The 23,203-nt window shown below is 51.3% G+C and overlaps 1 protein-coding gene across 1 annotated transcript; it reads left to right on the top strand.

The window, feature by feature from the left end:
* Positions 1-244: 244 nt before the first annotated feature.
* On the top strand, positions 245-22,048 carry LOC124028759 (E3 ubiquitin-protein ligase HECW2-like; the record flags this gene model as incomplete). Its single annotated transcript, XM_046340732.1, is given in 4 exon segments — positions 245-1,815; positions 19,341-19,448; positions 19,711-19,805; positions 21,973-22,048. Coding segments are annotated over 4 exon segments (649 nt in total), but the record flags the coding sequence as incomplete, so codon positions are not given.
* Between the last annotated feature and the right edge of the window lie 1,155 nt (positions 22,049-23,203).

Below are 23,203 nucleotides of genomic sequence, written 5' to 3'. Positions count from 1 at the left end.
TAGCTTGTTCTGTTCCAAATCAAGTGTAATGGAGGCCGTTGATTAGGAAGCTGGGGGTAGCTTGTTCTGTTCCAAATCAAGTGTAATGGAGGCCGTTGCAATGATGGTGATCAAGTCTGATAAACAGCTTCTGTTGTTCCTGTCATTCTCCTGTCATTGGTTGATCCTGGGCGTTATGCTGTATCTCTGACGTCCCCTCCTACTTTCTCCCCCTCCCTCTCTGTCTCTCTTTCTCTCACAGGTGTCCAGCCTCCCTTCATCACCTCCGCCACCACCTCAGTCTGCAGTCTCCCTCTCTCCCTCCTCTCACCCCATTCTGTCCCCCCTGGAAGAGGACAACATCCTACCCCAGACCACCCTAGTTCCAACTAGACTACAATCCAACATCCTACCCCAGACCACCCTAGTTCCAACAAGACTACAATCCAACATCCTTCCACTCCACCTCTTCCCAAACAGACGAGGGGGAGAGAGGAGCTTCGCCCCCCCTCATCCCCTCCCCCTCCCAACATGCAGCCTCAGGGCCTGTATGTAAGAGCCATGGTACAGCCCATCCCTAGATTGAAATCTTGAACCACTCCAGTTGTACTTTACTGAGTAATGAAGTGAAGCTAAATGTTCTGATGTGAAACTGGGCTGGACCAGCACTGAACGGACAGGAGAGAACAGGATGTGACCTCAGCATCAGCCCACCTCACTTCCTGTTCATCTCAACTAATAGGAAGACTGGATCACAGGCCTCAAATTCCACAATCACTCAATCAAACTTTATTTATAAAAGCCTTTTTACAGCAACATTTCTCACAAAGTGCTTTACGGTAGTCACCTTAGTAAACCTATTTCTGACTTCCAGAGAGCAGGCAGCGGCACAGTGTCAAGGGAAAATCTCCTTACAAGTGGAGATGTGTTAGCTAACCTCTGACCTCTGACCTGTGTCTGGGCTTGGCTGCTTGTTGGATCCAGGCTGTAGTATTGAATCTAGTGGCTTCTACTGACCGTAGCTAGGGCGTCAGCTTCTAGAATGTTCTATTAGGTTCTAGTACGTTCTAATAGGATCTAGTATGTTCTGTTATGTTCTATTAGATTATAATATGTTCTCTTAGGTTCTAGAATGCTCTATTAGGTTCTAGTATGTTCTAGTAGGTTCTAGTAGGCTCTACCAGGCTGTCTCTGGCCCTGTGCTGTGGCCTCCTGGCCTGTGGCCCTCCTCTCTGGCTCTAGCTTTGGGCGAGGCCCACGGTTCTCCCCCCTACCCTGCTCAACCTCCACCATTCGCCCCTCCCTCGCCACGGCTGTCCTTCCCCCCCCCGCCCCCGCCCCCACCCTTCCTCCCCCTCCCATCACCACCACTCCCCCATCATCACCATCACCCCCACCCCTCTCAACCCCCATCTCACCTCCCATCTCACCCCCAATCCCCTCCTCCCTCCTCCCCTGTGGTCACCATGACGACCACTCCCACTGCTCGTGAGCATCTCCTAGTGGTGAGGAGGCGCAACCCACACATGCGTTATACTCTCAGCCCTGAAAACCTGCGCTCCCTCTCAGCCCAGGGCGGTGATGGCATTGGCCCTAGGGGTCACGGCGGGGAAAGGTCAGCTGGTGAACGGTCAGGGGTCGGAGGTCATGGAGAGGGTCATGGTGGCGGGCTACAAAGGGCCAATAGCGACACGGACCTGGTGACCTCGGAGAGCAGGTCATCGCTGACTGCGTCGACATACGAGTTCACGATGGGGCGAGGCCAAAACCTGGTCATCAACTGGGACATCAAGGAGGAAGTGGACGCCACGGACTGGATCGGACTCTACCACATCGGTGAGACACAGGGGAAGGACTAGACCATCTTCGGAGGAAGAAGGGGTAGGGGGGTCAAGTTGTGTCAAGTTTTCCTTTATTGTCCCATTCCCAGGAAGTTGTACATTCATTTAGTTACTTCACATTTTAAAAACACACAAATCAATCATAGAACAAGATCCTCAATGGAGACCAAGGACGGGGGAAGAGAGGAGGGAGGGAGATAGGATGAGAGGGAGGACGAGAGGGGAGGGAGGTAGGGGGAGGATGGGGAAGGGAGGTAGGGTGAGAGGGGGAGGATGGGGAAGGGGGTAGGGTGAGAGGGGGAGGATGGGGAAGGGAGGTAGGGTGAGAGGGGGAGGATGGGGAAGGGAGGTAGGGTGAGGTAGGGTGAGAGGGGGGATGGGTAAGGGAGGTAGGGTGAGAGGGGGAGGATGGATAAGGGAGGTAGGGTGAGAGGGGGAGGATGGGGAAGGGAGGTAGGGTGAGATGGGGAGGATGGGGAAGGGAGGTAGGGTGAGTTGGGGAGGATGGGGAAGGGAGGTAGGGTGAGTTGGGGAGGATGGGGAAGGGAGGTAGGGTGAGATGGGGAGGATGGGGAAGGGAGGTAGGGTGAGATGGGGAGGATGGGGAAGGGAGGTGAAAGCACTACGTGCGTGGAATGCTGAATACAACAGGTGTAGTAGCCCTTACAGTGAAATGCTGAATACAACAGGTGTAGGTAGACCTTACAGTGAAATGCTGAATACAACAGGTGTAGGTAGACCTTACAGTGAAATGCTGAATACAACAGGTGTAGTAGCCCTTACAGTGAAATGCTGAATACAACAGGTGTAGGTAGACCTTACAGTGAAATGCTGAATACAACAGGTGTAGGTAGACCTTACAGTGAAATGCTGAATACAACAGGTGTAGGTAGACCTTACAGTGAAATGCTGAATACAACAGGTGTAGGTAGACCTTACAGTGAAATGCTGAATACAACAGGTGTTGGTAGACCTTACAGTGAAATGCTGAATACAACAGGTGTAGGTAGACCTTACCGTGAAATGCTGAATACAACAGGTGTAGGTAGACCTTACCGTGAAATGCTGAATACAACAGGTGTAGGAGACCTTACAGTGAAATGCTGAATACAACAGGTGTAGGTAGACCTTACAGTGAAATGCTGAATACAACAGGTGTAGGTAGACCTTACAGTGAAATGCTGAATACAACAGGTGTAGGTAGACCTTACAGTGAAATGCTGAATACAACAGGTGTAGGTAGACCTTACAGTGAAATGCTGAATACAACAGGTGTAGGTAGACCTTACAGTGAAATGCTGAATACAACAGGTGTAGGTAGACCTTACAGTGAAATGCTGAATACAACAGGTGTAGGTAGACCTTACAGTGAAATGCTGAATACAACAGGTGTAGTAGACCTTACAGTGAAATGCTGAATACAACAGGTGTAGGTAGACCTTACAGTGAAATGCTGAATACAACAGGTGTAGGTAGACCTTACAGTGAAATGCTGAATACAACAGGTGTAGGTAGACCTTACAGTGAAATGCTGAATACAACAAGTGTAGTAGACCTTACCGTGAAATGCTGAATACAACAGGTGTAGTAGACCTTACAGTGAAATGCTGAATACAACAGGTGTATGTAGACCTTACCGTGAAATGCTGAATACAGCAGGTGTAGGTAGACCTTACAGTGAAATGCTGAATACAACAGGTGTAGGTAGACCTTACCGTGAAATGCTGAATACAACAGGTGTAGGTAGACCTAACCGTGAAATGCTGAATACAACCGGTGTAGTAGACCTTACCGTGAAATGCTGAATACAACAGGTGTAGTAGACCATACAGTGAAATGCTGAATACAACAGGTGTAGGCAGACCTTACAGTGAAATGCTGAATACAACAGGTGTAGTAGACCTTACCGTGAAATGCTGAATACAACAGGTGTAGGTAGACCTTACCGTGAAATGCTGAATACAACAGGTGTAGTAGACCTTACAGTGAAATGCTGAATACAACAGGTGTAGTAGACCATACAGTGAAATGCTGAATACAACAGGTGTAGGTAGACCTTACCGTGAAATGCTGAATACAACAGGTGTAGTAGACCTTACAGTGAAATGCTGAATACAACAGGTGTAGTAGACCATACAGTGAAATGCTGAATACAACAGGTGTAGGTAGACCTTACCGTGAAATGCTGAATACAACAGGTGTAGGTAGACCTTACCGTGAAATGCTGAATACAACAGGTGTAGTAGACCTTACCGTGAAATGCTTACTGACAAGCCCTTAACCAACCATGCAGTTTTAAGAAAAATAAGTGTTAAGTAAAAAATATAAAATAAAAGTAACAAATAATGAAATAGCAGCAGTAAAATAACAGTAGGAAGGCTAAATACAAGGGGTACCGGTACAGAGGCAACGTGTGGGGACACAGGTTAGTTGAGGCAATATGTACATGTAGCTAGAGTTAAAGTCACTATGCATAGATTATAAACAGAGAGCAGCAGCAGCGTAAAAGAGGTGGGGAGGAGGAGAGGAGGAGGGGAAGAGGAGGGAAGGACGGGAGAGGAGGGAAGGACGGGAGAGGAGGGGAGGGGAAGAGGAGGATAGGAGAGGAGAGGAGAGGAGAGGAGAGGAGAGGAGAGGAGAGGAGGAGAGGAGAGGAGAGGAGAGGAGAGGAGAGGAGAGGAGAGGAGAGGAGAGGAGAGGAGGAGGCAAGGACAGGAGGGGAGAGGAGGGGAGAGGAAGAGGAGGAGAGGAGGCAAGGACAGGAGGGGAGAGGAGGAGAGGAGAAGAGGAGGAGAGGAGAAGAGGAGGCAAGGACAGGAGGGGAGAGGAGGAGAGAGGAAGAGGAGGCAAGGACAGGAGAAGAGAGGAGGAGGAGGGGAAGAGGAGGCAAGGACAGGAGGGGAGAGGAGGGGAGAGGAAGAGGAGGCAAGGCCAGGAGAAGAGAGGAGGAGGAGGAGGGGAAGAGGAGGCAAGGACAGGAGGGGAGAGGAGGGGAGAGGAAGAGGAGGCAAGGACAGGAGAAGAGAGGAGGAGGAGGGGAAGAGGAGGCAAGGACAGGAGAGGAGGGGAGAGGAGGGGAGAGGAAGAGGAGGCAAGGACAGGAGAAGAGAGGAGGAGGAGGGGAAGAGGAGGCAAGGACAGGAGGGGAGAGGAGGAGGAGGGGAAGAGGAGGCAAGGACAGGAGGGGAGAGGAGGAGGGGAAGAGGAGGCAAGGACAGGAGGGGAGAGGAGGGGAGAGGAAGAGGAGTAAAGGACAGGAGGGGAGAGGAAGAGGAGGCAAGGACAGGAGGGGAGAGGAAGAGGAGAAGAGAGGAGAGGAGGAGGAGGAGGAGAAGAGGAGGAGGGACGGACAGGAGAGGAGGAGGAGAGGAGACCAGAGGAGGAGGGACTGACAGGAGAGGAGAGGAGGGGAAGGGGAAGAGGAGGAACGGACAGGATAGGAGAGGAGAGGAGGAGGAGGGGAAGAGGAGGCAAGGACAGGAGAGGAAGAGGAGGCAAGGACAGAGAGGCGAGGAGGGGAAGAGGAGGGACAGACAGGAGAGGAGAGGATAGGAGGGGAAGAGGAGGCAAGGACAGGATGGGAGAGGAGGCAAGGACAGGAGGGGAGAGGAGGAGGTGAAGAGGGGCAAGGACAGGAGGGGAGAGGAGGAGGAGGGGAAGAGGAGTCAAGGACAGGAGAAGAGAGGAGGAGGAGGGGAAGAGGAGGGACGGACAGGAGAGGAGAGGATAGGAGGGGAAGAGGAGGCAAGGACAGGAGGGGAGAGGAGGAGGAGGGGAAGAGGAGGCAAGGACAGGAGGGGAGAGGAGGAGGAGGGGAAGAGGAGGCAAGGACAGGAGGGGAGAGGAGGAGGAGGCAAGGACAGGAGGGGAGAGGAGGAGGAGGGGAAGAAGAGGAGGCAAGGACAGGAGGGGAGAGGGAGGGGGAGGAAGAGGAGGCAAGGACAGGAGAAGAGAGGAGGAGGAGAGGAAGAGGAGGCAAGGACAGGAGGGGAGAGGAGGAGGAGGGGAAGAGGGAGGCAAGGACAGGAGGGGAGAGGAGGAGGAGGGGAAGAGGAGGCAAGGACAGGAGGGAGAGGAGGGAAGAGGAGGCAAGGACAGGAGGGGAGAGGAAGAGGAGGCAAGGACAGGAGAGGAGAGGAAGAGGAGGCAAGGACAGGAGAGGAGGGGAGGGAAGAACAGGAGAGGAGAAGGAGGGGAAGAGAAGGGAAGGACAGGAGAGGAGGAGAGGGGAAGAGGAGGAAAGGAGAGGAGGGGAGGGGAAGAGGAGGGAAGGACAGGAGAGGAGGAGAGGGGAAGAGGAGGAAAGGAGAGGAGGGGAGGGGAAGAGGAGGGGAAGAGGAGGGAAGGACAGGAGAGGAGGAGAGGGGATGGGATGCAATTATTGTGCGAAGCCATTTGATTAGCTGTTCAGGAGTCTTATGACTTGGGGGTAGAAGCTGTTAAGAAGCTTTTTGGACCTGAACTTGGCGCTCGGGTGCCGCTTGCCGTGCGGTGGAAGAGAGAACAGTCTGGCTGAAAGAGAGAACTGAGGTGGCTGGAGGCCTTCCTCTAACACCGCCTGATATAGAGGTCCCGTATGGCAGGAGGCTTGGCCCCAGTTTCTGGGATAATGGTGTTGGTGTTGGTGGTGTTGATGTGAGCAATGACCCGCCTTGTTTTCCACATTTTGTTACTTTACAGCCTTGTTCTAAAATTGATTCAATAGTTTTTTCCCCGTCAATCTACACACAATACCCCATAATAACAAAGCAAAAACAGGTTTTAAGAAATGTTTGCAAATGTATTAAAAATGAAAAACGAATGTCACATTTACATAAGTATTCAGACCCTTTACTCGGTACTTTGTTGAAGCACCTTTGGCAGTGATTACAGACTCGAGTCTTCTTGGGTATGACTCTACAAGCTTGGCACACCTGTATTTGGGAAGTTTCTCCCATTCTTCTCTGCAGATCCTCTCGAGTTCTATCAGATTGGTTGGGGAGTGTTGCTGCACAGCTATTTTCAGGTCTCTCCAGAGATGTTCGCTCAGGTTCAAGTCCGCGCTCTGGCTGGGCTACTCAAGGACATTCAGAGACTTGTCCTGAAGGCACACCTGCGTTGTCTTGGCTGTGCTTAGGGTCATTGTTCTGTTGGAAGGTGAACCTTCGGGCGAAGGTCTCAGGTCCTGAGCACGCTGGAGCAGGTTTTCAATGAGGAGCTCTCTGTACTTTGCTCCATTCATCTTTCCCTCGATCCTAACTAATCTCCCAGTCCCTGCTGCTGAAAAACATCCCCACTACATGATGCTGCCACCTCCATGCTTCACCGTAGGGATGGTGCCAGGTTTCTTCAGACATGATGCTGCCACCACCATGCTTCACCGTAGGGATGGTGCCAGGTTTCTTCCAGACATGATGCTGCCACCACCATGCTTCACCGTAGGGATGGTGCCAGGTTTCTTCCAGACATGATGCTGCCACCACCATGTTTCACCGTAGGGATGGTGCCAGGTTTCTTCCAGACATGCTGCCACCACCATGTTTCACCGTAGGGATGGTGCCAGGTTTCTTCCAGACATGCTGCCACCACCATGTTTCACCGTAGGGATGGTGCCAGGTTTCTTCCAGACGTGACACTTGGCTTTCAGGCCAAAATGTTCAATCTTGGTTTCATCAGACCAGAGAATCTTGTTTCTCGTGGTCTCAGTCCTTTTAGGTGCTTTTTGGCAAACTGTAAGCGGGCTATCGTGCATTTTACTGAGGAGTGGCCACTCTATCATTAAGGCCTGATTGGTGGAGTGCTGCAGAGATTGTTATCCTTCTGGAAGGTTCTCCCATCTCCACAGAGGACCTATGGAGCTCTGTCAGAGTGACCATTGGGTTCTTGGTCACCTCCCTGACCAAGGCCCTTCTCCCCAATGGCTCAGTTTGGCCGGGCAGTCAGCTCTAGGAAGAGTCTTGGTGGTTCCAAACATCTTCCATTTAAGAACGATGGAGGCCACTGTGTTCTTGGGGGATCTTCAATGCTGTAGAAATATTTTGGTACCCTTCCCCAGATATGTGCCGCTACACAATCCTGTCTCGGAGCTCTACGGACAATTCCTTCCACCTCATGGTTTGATTTTCAGTCTGACATGCACAGTCAACTGTGGGACCTTATATAGACAGGTGTGTGCCTTTCTGCCTGGACTTTTGGACAATAGTGAGTAGTGGTCTTCTGGACAATAGTGGACTTCTGTACATCCTGGACAGTAGTGAATTGTGGTCTTCTGTACATCCTGGACAATAGTGAATTGTGGTCTTCTGTACATCCTGGACAATAGTGAATAGTGGACTTCTGTACATCCTGGACAATAGTGGACTTCTGTACATCCTGGACAATAGTGAATAGTGGACTTCTGTACATCCTGGACAATAGTGGACTTCTGTACATCCTGGACAATAGTGAATAGTGGACTTCTGTACATCCTGGACAATAGTGGACTTCTGTACATCCTGGACAATAGTGAATAGTGGACTTCTGTACATCCTGGACAATAGTGGACTTCTGTACATCCTGGACAATAGTGAATAGTGGACTTCTGTACATCCTGGACAATAGGGAATAGTGGACTTCTGTACATCCTGGACAATAGGGAATAGTGGACTTCTGTACATCCTGGACAATAGTGAATAGTGGACTTCTGTACATCCTGGACAATAGTGGACTTCTGTACATCCTGGACAATAGTGAATAGTGGACTTCTGTACATCCTGGACAATAGGAAATAGTGGACTTCTGTACATCCTGGACAATAGTGGACTTCTGTACATCCTGGACAATAGTGAATAGTGGACTTCTGTACATTCTGGCAATAGTGAATAATGGACTTCTGTACATCCTGGGCAATAGTGAATAGTGGACTTCTGTATATTCTGACAATAGTGAATAGTGGACTTCTGTACATCCTGGGCAATAGTGAATAATGGTATCAGCTTCAGTTCTTTATCTTCTCATTATCATCAGCCTGCTATCAGAGGGCACTTACTGACACACACACACACACACACACACACACACACACACACACACACACACACACACACACACACACACACACACACACACACACACACACACACACACACACACACACACACACACACACACACATCCTGAACACTATAGTGTCAGCAGCAGCCAGTAGAGAGAGTGATGGCCAGTGAAAGGAGATCCATCCACTCTCCACACCAGGCTCTGTGTGTGGAGGTGTTGACCGGGGGGGGAGGCCCTGAGATGTGTCCCCCAGAGAGATGCATCATTCTGGCCCTGGGCCATCCACCCCTGCCCTGGAGCCAACACGGCTCCATTACTGGCACCTACCGTCTGCCCTGCCTCCCCTCTCTCTCTCCTTCATCACTCCATCCTCCTCTCTCTCATCTCCTCCATCACTCCATCCTCCTCTCTCTCTCTCCTTCATCACTCCATCCTCCTCTCTCTCATCTCCTCCATCACTCCATCCTCCTCTCTCTAACTCCTCCATCACTCCATCCTCCTCTCTCATCTCCTCCATCACTCCATCCTCCTCTCTCTCATCTCCTCCATCACTCCATCCTCCTCTCTCTAACTCCTCCATCCTCCATCCTCTCTCTCTCATCTCCTCCATCACTCCATCCTCCCTCTCTCTCTCCTTCATCCCTCCATCCCCTCTCTCTCATCTCCTCCATCACTCCATCCTCCTCTCTCTAACTCCTCCATCACTCCATCCTCTCATCTCCTTCATCACTCCATCCTCCTCTCTCCCCCTCCATCACTCCATCCTCCGCTCTTTCCCTCTCCATCACTCATCCTCCTCTACTCCATCACTCCATCCCCCTCTCTCTCATCTCCTCCATCACTCCATCCTCCCCCTCTCTCTCTCCTTCATCCCTCCATCCCCCTCTCTCTCATCTCCTCCATCACTCCATCCTCCTCTCCTCCATCACTCCATCCTCTCATCTCCTTCATCACTCCATCCTCCTCTCTCCCCCTCCATCACTCCATCCTCCGCTCTTTCCCTCTCCATCACTCATCCTCCTCTCCTCCATCACTCCATCCTCCTCTCTCTCATCTCCTTCATCACTCCATCCTCCTCTCTCTCCTCTCCTCTACTCCATCACTCCATCCTCCTCTCTCTAACCCCTCCATCACTCCATCCTCCGCTCTTTCCCTCTCCATCACTCATGCTCCTCTCCTCCATCACTTCATCCTCCTCTCTCTCCCCTCCATCACTCATCCTCCTCTCCTCCATCACTCCATCCTCCTCTCTCCCCCTCCATCACTCCATCCTCTGCTCTTTCCCTCTCCATCACTCATCCTCCTCTCCTCCATCACTTCATCCTCCTCTCTCTCTCCCTCCATCACTCATCCTCCTCTCCTCCATCACTTCATCCTCCTCTCTCTCCCCCTCCATCACTCACCCTCCTCTCCTCCATCACTCCATCCTCCTCTCTCTCCCCCTCCATCACTCATCCTCCTATCCTCCATCACTCCATTCTCCTCTCTCTCCCCCTCCATCACTCATCCTCCTCTCCTCCATCACTCCATCCTCCTCTCTCTAACCCCTCCATCACTCCATCCTCCGCTCTTTCCCCCTCCATCACTCACCCTCCTCTCCTCCATCACTCCATCCTCCTCTCTCTCCCCCTCCATCACTCACCCTCCTCTCCTCCATCACTCCATCCTCCTCTCTCTCCCCTCCATCACTCACCCTCCTCTCCTCCATCACTCCATCCTCCTCTCTCTCCCCTCCATCACTCACCCTCCTCTCCTCCATCACTCCATCCTCCTCTCTCTCCCCCTCCATCACTCACCCTCCTCTCCTCCATCACTCCATCCTCCTCTCTCTCCCCCTCCATCACTCACCCTCCTCTCCTCCATCACTCCATCCTCCTCTCTCTCCCCCTCCATCACTCACCCTCCTCTCCTCCATCACTCCATCCTCCTCTCTCTCCCCCTCCATCACTCACCCTCCTCTCCTCCATCACTCCATCCTCCTCTCTCTCATCTCCTCCATCACTCCATCCTCCTCTCTCTAACCCCTCCATCACTCATCCTCCTCTCCTCCATCACTCCATCCTCCTCTCTCTCCTCTCCTCCATCACTCCATCCTCCTCTCTCTAACCCCTCCATCACTCATCCTCCTCTCCTCCATCACTCCATCCTCCTCTCTCTCCCCCTCCATCACTCATCCTCCTCTCCTCCATCACTCCATCCTCCTCTCTCTCCCCCTCCATCACTCACCCTCCTCTCCTCCATCACTCCATCCTCCTCTCTCTCATCTCCTCCATCACTCCATCCTCCTCTCTCTAACCCCTCCATCACTCATCTTCCTCTCCTCCATCACTCCATCCTCCTCTCTCTCATCTCCTCCATCACTCCATCCTCCTCTCTCTAACCCCTCCATCACTCATCTTCCTCTCCTCCATCACTCCATCCTCCCTCTCCTCCATCACTCCATCCTCCTCTCTCTAAACCCTCCATCCTCCTCTCTCTCCCCCTCCATCACTCATCCTCCTCTCCTCCATCACTCCATCCTCCTCTCTCTCCCCCTCCATCCTCCCATCCTCCTCTCTCTCCCCCTCCATCACTCATCCTCCTCTCCTCCATCCTCCATCCACCTCTCTCTCCCCCTCCATCACTCCATCCTCCTCTCTCTCCCCCTCCATCACTCATCCTCCTTTCTCTCCCCCTCCATCACTCATCCTCCTCTCCTCCATCACTCCATCCTCCTTTCTCTCCCCCTCCATCACTCCATCCTCCTCTCTCTCCCCCTCCATCACTCATCCTCCTTTCTCTCCCCCTCCATCACTCATCCTCCTCTCCTTCATCACTCCATCCTCCTCTCTCTCCTCTCCTCCATCACTCATCCTCCTCTCCTCCATCACTCCATCCTCCTCTCTCTCATCTCCTTCATCACTCCATCCTCCTCTCTCTCCTCTCCTCCATCACTCATCCTCCTCTCCTCCATCACTCCATCCTCCTTTCTCTCCCCTCCATCACTCATCCTCCTCTCCTCCATCACTCCATCCTCCTTTCTCTCCCCCTCCATCACTCATCCTCCTCTCCTCCATCCTCCATCCTCCTCTCTCTCCCCCTCCATCACTCCATCCTCCTTTCTCTCCCCCTCCATCACTCATCCTCCTCTCCTCCATCACTCCATCCTCCTCTCTCTATCCCCCTCCATCACCCATCCTCCTCTCTCTATCCCCTCCATCCTCCATCCTCCTCTCTCTATCCCCCTCCATCCTCCATCCTCCTCTCTCTCTCCCCCTCCATCACTCCATCCTCCTCTCTCTCATCTCCTCCATCACTACATCCTCCTCTCTCATCTCCTCCATCACTACATCCTCCTCTCCTCCATCACTCCATCCTCCTCTCTCTCCCCCTCCATCACTCATCCTCCTCTACTCCATCCTCCTCTCTAACCCCTCCATCACTCATCCTCCTCTCCTCCATCACTCCATCCTCCTCTCTCTCCCCCTCCATCACTCATCCTCCTCTCCTCCATCACTCCATCCTCCTCTCTCTCCCCCTCCATCACTCATCCTCCTCTACTCCATCCTCCTCTCTAACCCCTCCATCACTCATCCTCCTCTCCTCCATCACTCCATCCTCCTTTCTCTCCCCCTCCATCCTCCATCCTCCTCTCTCTATCCCCCTCCATCACTCCATCCTCCTCTCTCTCATCTACTCCATCCTCTCTCTCTCCCCCTCCATAACTCCATCCTCCTCTCTCTCATCTCCTCCATTACTACATCCTCCTCTCCTCCATCACTCCATCCTCCTCTCTCTCCTCCATCACTCATCCTCCTCTCCTCCATCCTCCATCCTCCTCTCTCTCACCCCTCCATCACTCATCCTCCTCTCCTCCATCACTCCATCCTCCCTCTCCTCCATCACTCCATCGTCCCTCTCCTCCATCACTCCATCATCCTCTCTCTAAACCCTCCATCACTCCATCCTCCTCTCTCTCCCCCTCCATCCTCCATCCTCCTCTCTCTAACCCCTCCATCACTCATCCTCCTCTCCTCCATCCTCCATCCTCCTCTCTAACCCCTCCATCACTCATCCTCCTCTCTTCCATCACTCTATCCTCCTCTCTCTCCTCTCCTCCATCACTCCATCCTCTTCTCTCTCATCTCCTTCATCCTCCCATCCTCCTCTCTCTCCTCTCTATCCTCTCTCTCCCTCTCCATCCCTCCATCCCTCCATCCTCCTCTCTCTCCTCTCTATCCTCTCTCTCCCTCTCCATACCTCCATCCTCCTCTCTCTCCCTCTCCATCCCTCCATCCTCCTCTCTCCCTCTCCATCCCTCCATCCTCCTCTCTCTCCCTCTCCATCCCTCCATCCTCCTCTCTCTCCCTCTCCATCCCTCCATCCTCCTCTCTCCCTCTCCATCCCTCCATCCTCCTCTCTCCCTCTCCATCACTCCATCCCCCTCTCTCTCCTCTCTCCCTCTCTATCCTCTCCACCATACCTCCATCCTCCTCTCTCTCCCCCTCCATCACTCCATCCCCGTCTCTCTCCTCTCCTCCATCCTCCATCCCCCTCTCTCTCCCTCTCCATCCCTCCATCCCCCTCTCTCTCCTCTCCTCCATCACTCCATCCCCCTCTCTCTCCCCTCCATCCCCCTCTCTCTCCTCTACTCCATCACTCCGTCCTCCTCTCTCTCCTCTACTCCATCCTCCGTCCTCCTCTCTGTCCCCCTCCATCCTCCATCCCCCTCTCTCTCCCCTCCATCCCCTCTCTCTCCTCTACTCCGTCCTCCTCTCTGTCCCCCTCCATCCTCCATCCCCCTCTCTCTCCCCTCCATCCCCCTCTCTCTCCTCTACTCCATCCTCCGTCCTCCTCTCTGTCCCCCTCCATCACTCCATCCCCCTCTCTCTCCCCTCCATCCCCCTCTCTCTCCTCTACTCCATCACTCCATCCCCCTCTCTCTCCCCTCCATCCCCCTCTCTCTCCTCTACTCCATCACTCCGTCCTCCTCTCTCTCCTCTACTCCATCCTCCGTCCTCCTCTCTGTCCCCCTCCATCACTCCATCCCCCTCTCTCTCCCCTCCATCCCCCTCTCTCTCCTCTACTCCGTCCTCCTCTCTGTCCCCCTCCATCACTCCATCCCCCTCTCTCTCCCTCCATCCCCCTCTCTCTCCTCTATTCCATCACTCCGTCCTCCTCTCTGTCCCCCTCCATCACTCCATCCCCCTCTCTCTCCTCTCCTCCTCTCTTCCTCTCTTCCTTTTCCACCTCTGTTGTTTAAAAAAAATTCACCTTTATTTAACCAGGTAGGCTAGTTGAGAACAGGTTCTCATTTGCAACTGCGATCTGGCCAAGATAAAGCATAGCAGTGCGAACAGACAACACAGAGTTACACATGGAGTAAACAATTAACAAGTCAATAACACAGAGAAAAAAAGGGGAGTCTATATACAATGTGTGCAAAAGGCATGAGGAGGTAGGCGAATAATTACAATATTGCAGATTAACAATGGAGTAATAAATGATCATGTACAGGTAGAGATATTGGTGTGCAAAAGAGCAGAAAAGTAAATAAATAAAAACTGTGGGGATGAGGTAGGTGAAAATGGGTGTGCTATTTACCAATAGATTATGTACAGCTGCAGCGATCGGTTAGCTGCTCAGCTAGCTGATGTTTGAAGTTGGTGAGGGAGATAAAAGTCTCCAACTTCAGCAATTTTTGCAATTCGTTCCAGTCACAGGCAGCAGAGTACTGGAACGAAAGGCGGCCGAATGAGGTGTTGGCTTTAGGGATGATCAATGAGATACACCTGCTGGAGCGCGTGCTACGGATGGGTGTTGCCATCGTGACCAGTGAGCTGACATAAGGCGGAGCTTTGCCTAGCATGGCCTTGTAGATGACCTGAAGCCAGTGGGTCTGGCGGCGAATATGTAGCGAGGGCCAGCCGACTAGAGCATACAAGTCGCAGTGGTGGGTAGTATAAGGTGCTTTAGTGACAAAACGGATGGCACTGTGATAAACTGCATCCAGTTTGCTGAGTAGAGTGTTGGAAGCAATTTTGTAGATGACGTCGCCGAAGTCGAGGATCGGTAGGATAGTCAGTTTTACTAGGGTAAGCTTGGCAGCGTGAGTGAAGGAGGCTTTGTTACGGAATAGAAAGCCGATTCTTGATATGATTTTCGATTGGAGATGTTTGATATGGGTCTGGAAGGAGAGTTTGCAGTCTAGCCAGACACCTAGGTACTTATAGGTGTCCACATATTCAAGGTCGGAGCCATCCAGTGTGGTGATGCTAGTCGGGCATGCGGGTGCAGGCAGCGATCGGTTGAAAAGCATGCATTTGGTTTTACTAGCGTTTAAGAGCAGTTGGAGGCCACGGAAGGAGTGTTGTATGGCATTGAAGCTCGATTGGAGGTTAGATAGCACAGTGTCCAATGACGGGCCGAAAGTGTATACAATGGTGTCGTCTGCGTAGAGGTGGATCAGGGAATCGCCCGCAGCAAGAGCAACATCATTGATATATACAGAGAAAAGAGTCGGTCCGAGAATTGAACCCTGTGGCGCCCCATAGAGACTGCCAGAGGACCGGACAACATGCCCTCCGATTTGACACACTGAACTCTGTCTGCAAAGTAATTGGTGATCCAGGCAAGGCAGTCATCCGAAAAACCGAGGCTACTGAGTCTGCCGATAAGAATATGGTGATTGACAGAGTCGAAAGCCTTGGCAAGGTCGATGAAGACGGCTGCACAGTACTGTCTTTTATCGATGGCGGTTATGATGTCGTTTAGTACCTTGAGTGTGTGGCTGAGGTGCACCCGTGACCGGCTCGGAAACCGGATTGCATAGCGGAGAAGGTGCGGTGGGATTCGAGGTGGTCAGTCACCTGTTTGTTGACTTGGCTTTCGAAGACCTTAGATAGGCAAGGCAGGATGGATATAGGTCTGTAACAGTTTGGGTCCAGGGTGTCACCCTATCGTCTGAGTCCTTGGGGATCTCAGACGATATGAAAGAGAGGTTGAACAGGCTGGAAAAACTACAGGGTTTCTGGGTAACGGCATTATACAAGTGACACAAGTGACTTATTCTGACATTACCTGGGTTATTGATTAAATATGCAGAGCCTCTGGGAGGCAGTGTGAACATAGTGCTGGTGTGTCATCATAGTGGTCTCATAGTGGCTGATGTCACTTGCCACCCTGGCCTGGATCCTGTCCAGATGTTATTGATTGTGACATGGTGTGAGTTGAGTTGTGGCTCTGAGGGGAGACTGGGTGAAAACACATGAGACATATTCTTCATGGTCATCTCTGTCACATACTATCTGAGTAACAGATACACACACACACACACACACACACACACACACACACACACACACACACACACACACACACACACACACACACACACACACACACACACACACACACACACACACACACACACACACACACACACGCATCTGTGTCACATACTATCTGAGTAACACACACACACACACACACACACACACACACACACACACACACACACACACACACACACACACACACACACACACACACACACACACACACACACACACACACACACACACACGCATCTCTGTCACACACTGACTGAGTGACACATGGACTATGTCCCGGCGTTTGTCCGACACAGCTCAAGGACAACAGGAAACTGACCATAGTGTCTGTAGCAGCTACTGTTACACTAGGTTACAGCATCAGCTACTGTTACACTAGGTTACAGCATCAGCTACTGCTACACTAGGTTACAGCATCAGCTACTGCTACACTAGGTTACAGCATCAGCTACTGTTACACTAGGTTACAGCATCAGCTACTGCTACGCTAGGTTACAGCATCAGCTACTGTTACACTAGGTTACAGCATCAGCTACTGTTACACTAGGTTACAGCATCATCTACTGTTACACTAGGTTACAGCATCAGCTACTGTTACACTAGGTTACAGCATCAGCTACTGTTACACTAGGTTACAGCATCATCTACTGCTACACCAGGTTACAGCATCAGCTACTGTTACACTGGGGTACAGCATCAGCTGCTGCTACACTAGGTTACAGCATCAGCTACTTTGTTACACTGGGTTGCAGCATCAGCTACTGCTACACTAGGTTACAGCATCAGCTACTGCTTCACTAGGTTACAGCATCAGCTACTGTTACACTAGGTTACAGCATCAGTTACTGTTACACTAGGTTACAGCATCAGCTACTGTTACACTGGGTTACAGCATCAGCTACTGTTACACTAGGGTACAGCATCAGCTACTGCTACACTAGGTTACAGCATCAGCTACTGTTACACTAGGTTACAGCATCAGCTACTGCTACACTAGGTTACAGCATCAGCTACTGTTACACTAGGTTACAGCATCAGCTACTGTTACACTAGGTTACAGCATCATCTACTGCTACACTAGGTTACAGCATCAGCTACTGTTACACTAGGTTACAGCATCAGCTACTGTTACACTAGGTTACAGCATCAGCTACTGCTACACTAGGTTACAGCATCAGCTACTGCTTCACTAGGTTACAGCATCAGCTACTGTTACACTAGGTTACAGCATCAGTTACTGTTACACTAGGTTACAGCATCAGCTACTGTTACACTGGGTTACAGCATCAGCTACTGTTACACTAGGGTACAGCATCAGCTACTGCTACACTAGGTTACAGCATCAGCTACTGTTACACTAGGTTACAGCATCAGCTACTGCTACACTAGGTTACAGCATCAGCTACTGTTACACTAGGTTACAGCATCAGCTACTGTTACACTAGGTTACAGCATCAGCTACTGTTACACTAGGTTACAGCATCAGCTACTGTTACACTAGGTTACAGCATCAGCTACTGTTACACTAGGTTACAGCATCAGCTACTGTTACACTAGGTTACAGCATCAGCTACTGCTACACTAGGTTACAGCATCAGCTACTGCTACACTAGGTTACAGCATCAGCTACTGTTAGCTACTGTTACACTAGGTTACAGCCTCAGCTACTGTTACACTAGGTTACAGCATCAGCTACTGTTACACTAGGTTACAGCATCAGCTACTGTTACACTAGGTTACAGCATCAGCTACTGCTACACTAGGTTACAGCATCAGCTACTGTTACACTAGGTTACAGCATCAGCTACTGCTACACTAGGTTACAGCATCAGCTACTGCTACACTAGGTTACAGCATCAGCTACTGTTACACTAGGTTACAGCATCAGCTACTGCTACACTAGGTTACAGCATCAGCTACTGTTACACTAGGTTACAGCATCAGCTACTGTTACACTAGGTTACAGCATCAGCTACTGTTACACTAGGTTACAGCATCAGCTACTGTTACACTAGGTTACAGCATCAGCTACTGTTACACTAGGTTACAGCATCAGCTATTGTTACACTAGGTTACAGCATCAGCTACTGTTACACTAGGTTACAGCATCAGCTACTGCTACACTAGGTTACAGCATCAGCTACTGTTACACTAGGTTACAGCATCAGCTACTGTTACACTAGGTTACAACATCAGCTACTGTTACACTAGGTTACAGCATCAGCTACTGCTACACTAGGTTACAGCATCAGCTACTGTTACACTAGGTTACAGCATCAGCTACTGCTACACTAGGTTACAGCATCAGCTACTGCTACACTAGGTTACAGCATCAGCTACTGTTACACTAGGTTACAGCATCAGCTACTGCTACACTAGGTTACAGCATCAGCTACTGCTACACTAGGTTACAGCATCAGCTACTGCTACACTAGGTTACAGCATCAGCTACTGTTACACTAGGTTACAGCATCAGCTACTGTTACACTAGGTTACAGCATCAGCTACTGTTACACTAGGTTACAGCATCATCTACTGCTACACTAGGTTACAGCATCATCTACTGCTACACTAGGTTACAGCAGTACATTACGGCCTGTCAGTTGTGGTCATGGTGTGTGTCAGTCCTCTGACCGTCTACATCAGTACAGTTAGGGCCTGTTTCAGCTTGGTTTCTGCCTGTCATTAGTACTGTTGGGCTCCTGGGTGGCGCTGCATCTCAGTGCCAGAGGCGTCACTACAGTCCCGGGTTTGAATCCAGGCTGTATCACATCCGGCTGTGATTGGGATTCCCACAGGGCGGTGCACAATAGGCCCAGCGCCGTCTGGGTTTGGGAGTCCCACAGGGCGGTGCACAATAGGCCCAGCGTCGTCTGGGTTTGGGATTCCCATAGGGCGGTGCACAATAGGCCCAGCGCCGTCTGGGTTTGGCCGGTTAGTCCGACATTCTAAATATGAATTGTTTCTTAACCGACTTGCCAAGTTGCTAAATAAAGGTCAAATAAAACAATAAAACATTTATAAATACCACGTGTCAGTTGTGTTACGTCTGATTCAGTAAAACGGTGTTGATGAGACGTGTCCTGCCAACGTGTGGGGCTGTCAGTTGTGTTATGGCCTAAGTCGGCACGGTTACAGCCTATATCAGTGATGAGACTGTGTGTCCCCTCCTCAGACGAGACGTGTCCTGCCAACGTGTGGGACTCTAAGAACCGCGGGGTGAACGGCACCCAGAGAGGACAGATCGTCTGGAGGCTGGAGCCTGGACCTTACTTCATGGAGTGTGAGTATAGTGTGTGTGTGTGTTAATGTTTATGAAGGACTGTTTGTGTGTTCAGGATGATTAGAACAATATAAGTATTCTGTGTGTGTGTTCAGGATGATTAGAACAATAGAACTCTTCTGTGTGTGTGTTCAGGATGATTAGAACAATAGAACTCTTATGTGTGTGTGTTCAGGATGATTAGAACAATAGAACTCTTCTGTGTGTGTGTTCAGGATGATTAGAACAATAGAACCCTTCTGTGTGTGTGTTCCTTCCTCAGCTGAGACTAAGATCTGCTTTAAGTACTATCATGGAGTGAGTGGAGGCCTGAGAGCAACAACCCCCTGCATCACCGTCAACAACCCAGGACTTCCTGTGAGTTCTGTGTGTCTGTCTGTCTATGTTTATGAAGGAGTGCTTATGGACCAAGTAACTGTATGCCAGATGGTGTAGCTGCATCTTAGGCAAGCTTATCTGGTTGTTTAGAGAGAGGTGTGTGTGTGTGTGTGTGTGTGTGTGTGTGTGTGTGTGTGTGTGTGTGTGTGTGTGTGTGTGTGTGTGTGTGTGTGTGTGTGTGTGTGTGTGTGTGTGTGTGTGTGTGTGTGTGTGTGTGTGTGTGTGTGTGTGTGTGTGTGTGTGTCAGCTGAACGTGCCAGTTGGACTATATTATATCTATCTCCTCCTCCATCTCTTTTTCTCTCTCCCTCCCGCCCTCCCCCCTCTCTCTCGCTCTCTCTAACCCCTCTCTCTCCCTCCACCGTACCTCCCCCTCCCTCTCTCCCTCCACCGTACCTCCCCTCTCTCTCCCTCCACCGTACCTCCCCCTCCCTCTCTCTCCCTCCACCGTACCTCCCCCTCCCTCTCTCTCCCTCCACCGTACCTCCCCTCTCCCTCTCTCTCCCTCTACCGTACCTCCCCCTCTCCCTCTCTCTCCCTCCGCCGTACCTCCCCCTCCCTCTCTCTCCCTCCGCTGTACCTCCCCCCTCCCTCTCTCTCCCTCCGCCGTACCTCCCCCTCCCTCTCTCTTCCTTCGCCGTACCCCCCCTCTCTCCCTCCGCCGTACCTCCCCCTCCCTCTCTCTCCCTCCCCCTCCCTCTCTCTCCCTCCGCCGTACCTCCCCCTCCCTCTCTCTCCCTCCACCGTACCTCCCCCTCCCTCTCTCTCCCTCCACCCCTCAATTCAATGTAAGGGGTTTTATTGTTATGGGAAACGTATGTTTACATTGCCATAGCAAGTTACATAGATAATAAACAAAAGTGAATTAACAATGTAAATTAACAAAAGAATAGACATTTCAAATGTCATATTATGTCTATATACAGTGTTGTGATGATGTGCAAATAGTACAGATGGGAAAATAAATAAACATAACTGTAGGTTGTATTTACAATGGTGTTTTCTCTCTCTCTCCACCCCCCTCCATCTCTCTCTCCACCCCCTCCATCTCTCTCTCCACCCCCTCCATCTCTCTCTCCACCCCCTCCATCTCTCTCTCCACCCCCTCCATCTCTCTCTCTCTCCACCCCCTCCATCTCTCTCTCTCTCCACCCCCTCCATCTCTCTCTCCACCCCCTCCATCTCTCTCTCCACCCCCTCCATCTCTCTCTCCACCCCCTCCATCTCTCTCTCCACCCCCTCCATCTCTCTCTCCACCCCCCTCCATCTCTCTCTCCACTCCTCTCTCTCCCTCCCTCCTCTCTCCCCCTCCCTCCTCTCTTTCTCCTCTACCCCCTCTCCCTCCATTCCACCATCCCTCCCCCTCTCTCTCTCTCCCTCCCTCCAAACCTCCCCCTCTCCCTCCCTCCAAACCTCCCCCGCTCCCTCCCTCCAAACCTCCCCCTCTCCCTCCCTCCAAACCTCCCCCTCTCCTTCTCCTTCCCTCCCTCCATCCATATCACTTCCTGAGTTCACTAATACCAGCTGGCACAAATTAATTTGATATGAAATTCAGAGCGTTAATCTTCCAATCGGAGGGAGCGTCTGGCAGGCAGCCATGTTGGTTTTATGACAGGATCTGACAGATTACCAGACGTCCAGTCCACTTGATCTCTCTCTCTCTCTGACCCTCCTATATACAGTATCACTCTCCAAAATATATCAGTGTTACACTGTGCTGTGCTGCTCTGTGTAGAACTGGATATTGATATATCTCAGTGTTGAACTGGATATTGATATATCTCAGTGTTGAACTGGATATTGATATATCTCAGTGTTGAACTGGATATTGATATATCTCAGTGTTGAACTGGATATTGATATATCTCAGTGTTGAACTGGATATTGATATATCTCAGTGTTGAACTGGATATTGATATATCTCAGTGTTGAACTGGATATTGATATATCTCAGTGTTGAACTGGATATTGATTTATCTCAGTGTTACACTGTGCTGTACTGCTCTGTGTTGATGGTATATTTTCCAGTCTTGTTGGCCCTCAACCATAAGTCTCATGTCTGTGGTATTATACTGTCCTATACTAACATCTCTCAATGGTTGAGTTCCCGTCACAGCTCATCTCCCATTGGTTGTTTCCTTGCCAGGTTAGAGCCGAGGGTCAAGCTGAGGGCCAATCAGTGACAGAGAACTGTCGGAAACTCGTCAGCTTCACTTTATCAGGTCAGTTATTGTTGATTGGTATCTTGTCTCAATCTACACTGGTCTGGTGTGATCTGCACTGCCTCCCTGTGGTTGAGATGTGTTACTGCACTTGAGTTGTCTACCGACCCCTGGTATACAGCCACTCCTACCGACACCTGGTATACAGCCACTCCTACCGACATCTGGTATACAGCCACTCCTACCGACCCCTGGTATACAGCCACTCCTGGACCAGAGTTGTCTAACGACCCCTGGTATACAGCCACTCCTGGACCAGAGTTGTCTACCGACCCCTGGTATACAGACACTCCTGGACCAGAGTTGTCTACCGACCCCTGGTGTACAGCCACTCCTGGACCAGAGTTGTCTACGGACCCCTGGTATACAGCCACTCCTGGACCAGAGTTGTCTACCGACCCCTGGTATACAGCCACTCCTGGGCCAGAGTTGTCTACCGACCCCTGGTATACAGCCACTCCTGGACCAGAGTTGTCTAACGACCCCTGGTATACAGCCACTCCTGGACCAGAGTTGTCTACCGACCCCTGGTATACAGACACTCCTGGACCAGAGTTGTCTACCGACCCCTGGTGTACAGCCACTCCTGGACCAGAGTTGTCTACGGACCCCTGGTATACAGCCACTCCTGGACCAGAGTTGTCTACCGACCCCTGGTATACAGCCACTCCTGGGCCAGAGTTGTCTACCGACCCCTGGTATACAGCCACTCCTGGGCCAGAGTTGTCTAACGACCCCTGGTATACAGCCACTCCTGGACCAGAGTTGTCTACCGACCCCTGGTATACAGCCACTCCTACCGACACCTGGTATACAGCCACTCCTGGACCAGAGTTGTCTACCGACCCCTGGTATACAGCCACTCCTACCGACACCTGGTATACAGCCACTCCTGGACGAGAGTTGTCTACCGACACCTGGTATACAGACACTCCTGGACCAGAGTTGTCTACCGACCCCTGGTATACAGCCACTCCTGGACCAGAGTTGTCTACCGACCCCTGGTATACAGCCACTCCTACCGACACCTGGTATACAGCCACTCCTGGACCAGAGTTGTCTACCGACCCCTGGTATACAGACACTCCTGGACCAGAGTTGTCTACCGACCCCTGGTATACAGCCACTCCTACTGACCCCTGGTATACAGCTACT

Source organism: Oncorhynchus gorbuscha, unplaced genomic scaffold (assembly GCF_021184085.1).
Source record: "Oncorhynchus gorbuscha isolate QuinsamMale2020 ecotype Even-year unplaced genomic scaffold, OgorEven_v1.0 Un_scaffold_4811, whole genome shotgun sequence".
NCBI lineage: Eukaryota > Metazoa > Chordata > Actinopteri > Salmoniformes > Salmonidae > Oncorhynchus > Oncorhynchus gorbuscha.
Note: the sequence above shows the minus strand (reverse complement) of the source record. Positions and strands in the feature narration are given on the sequence as shown.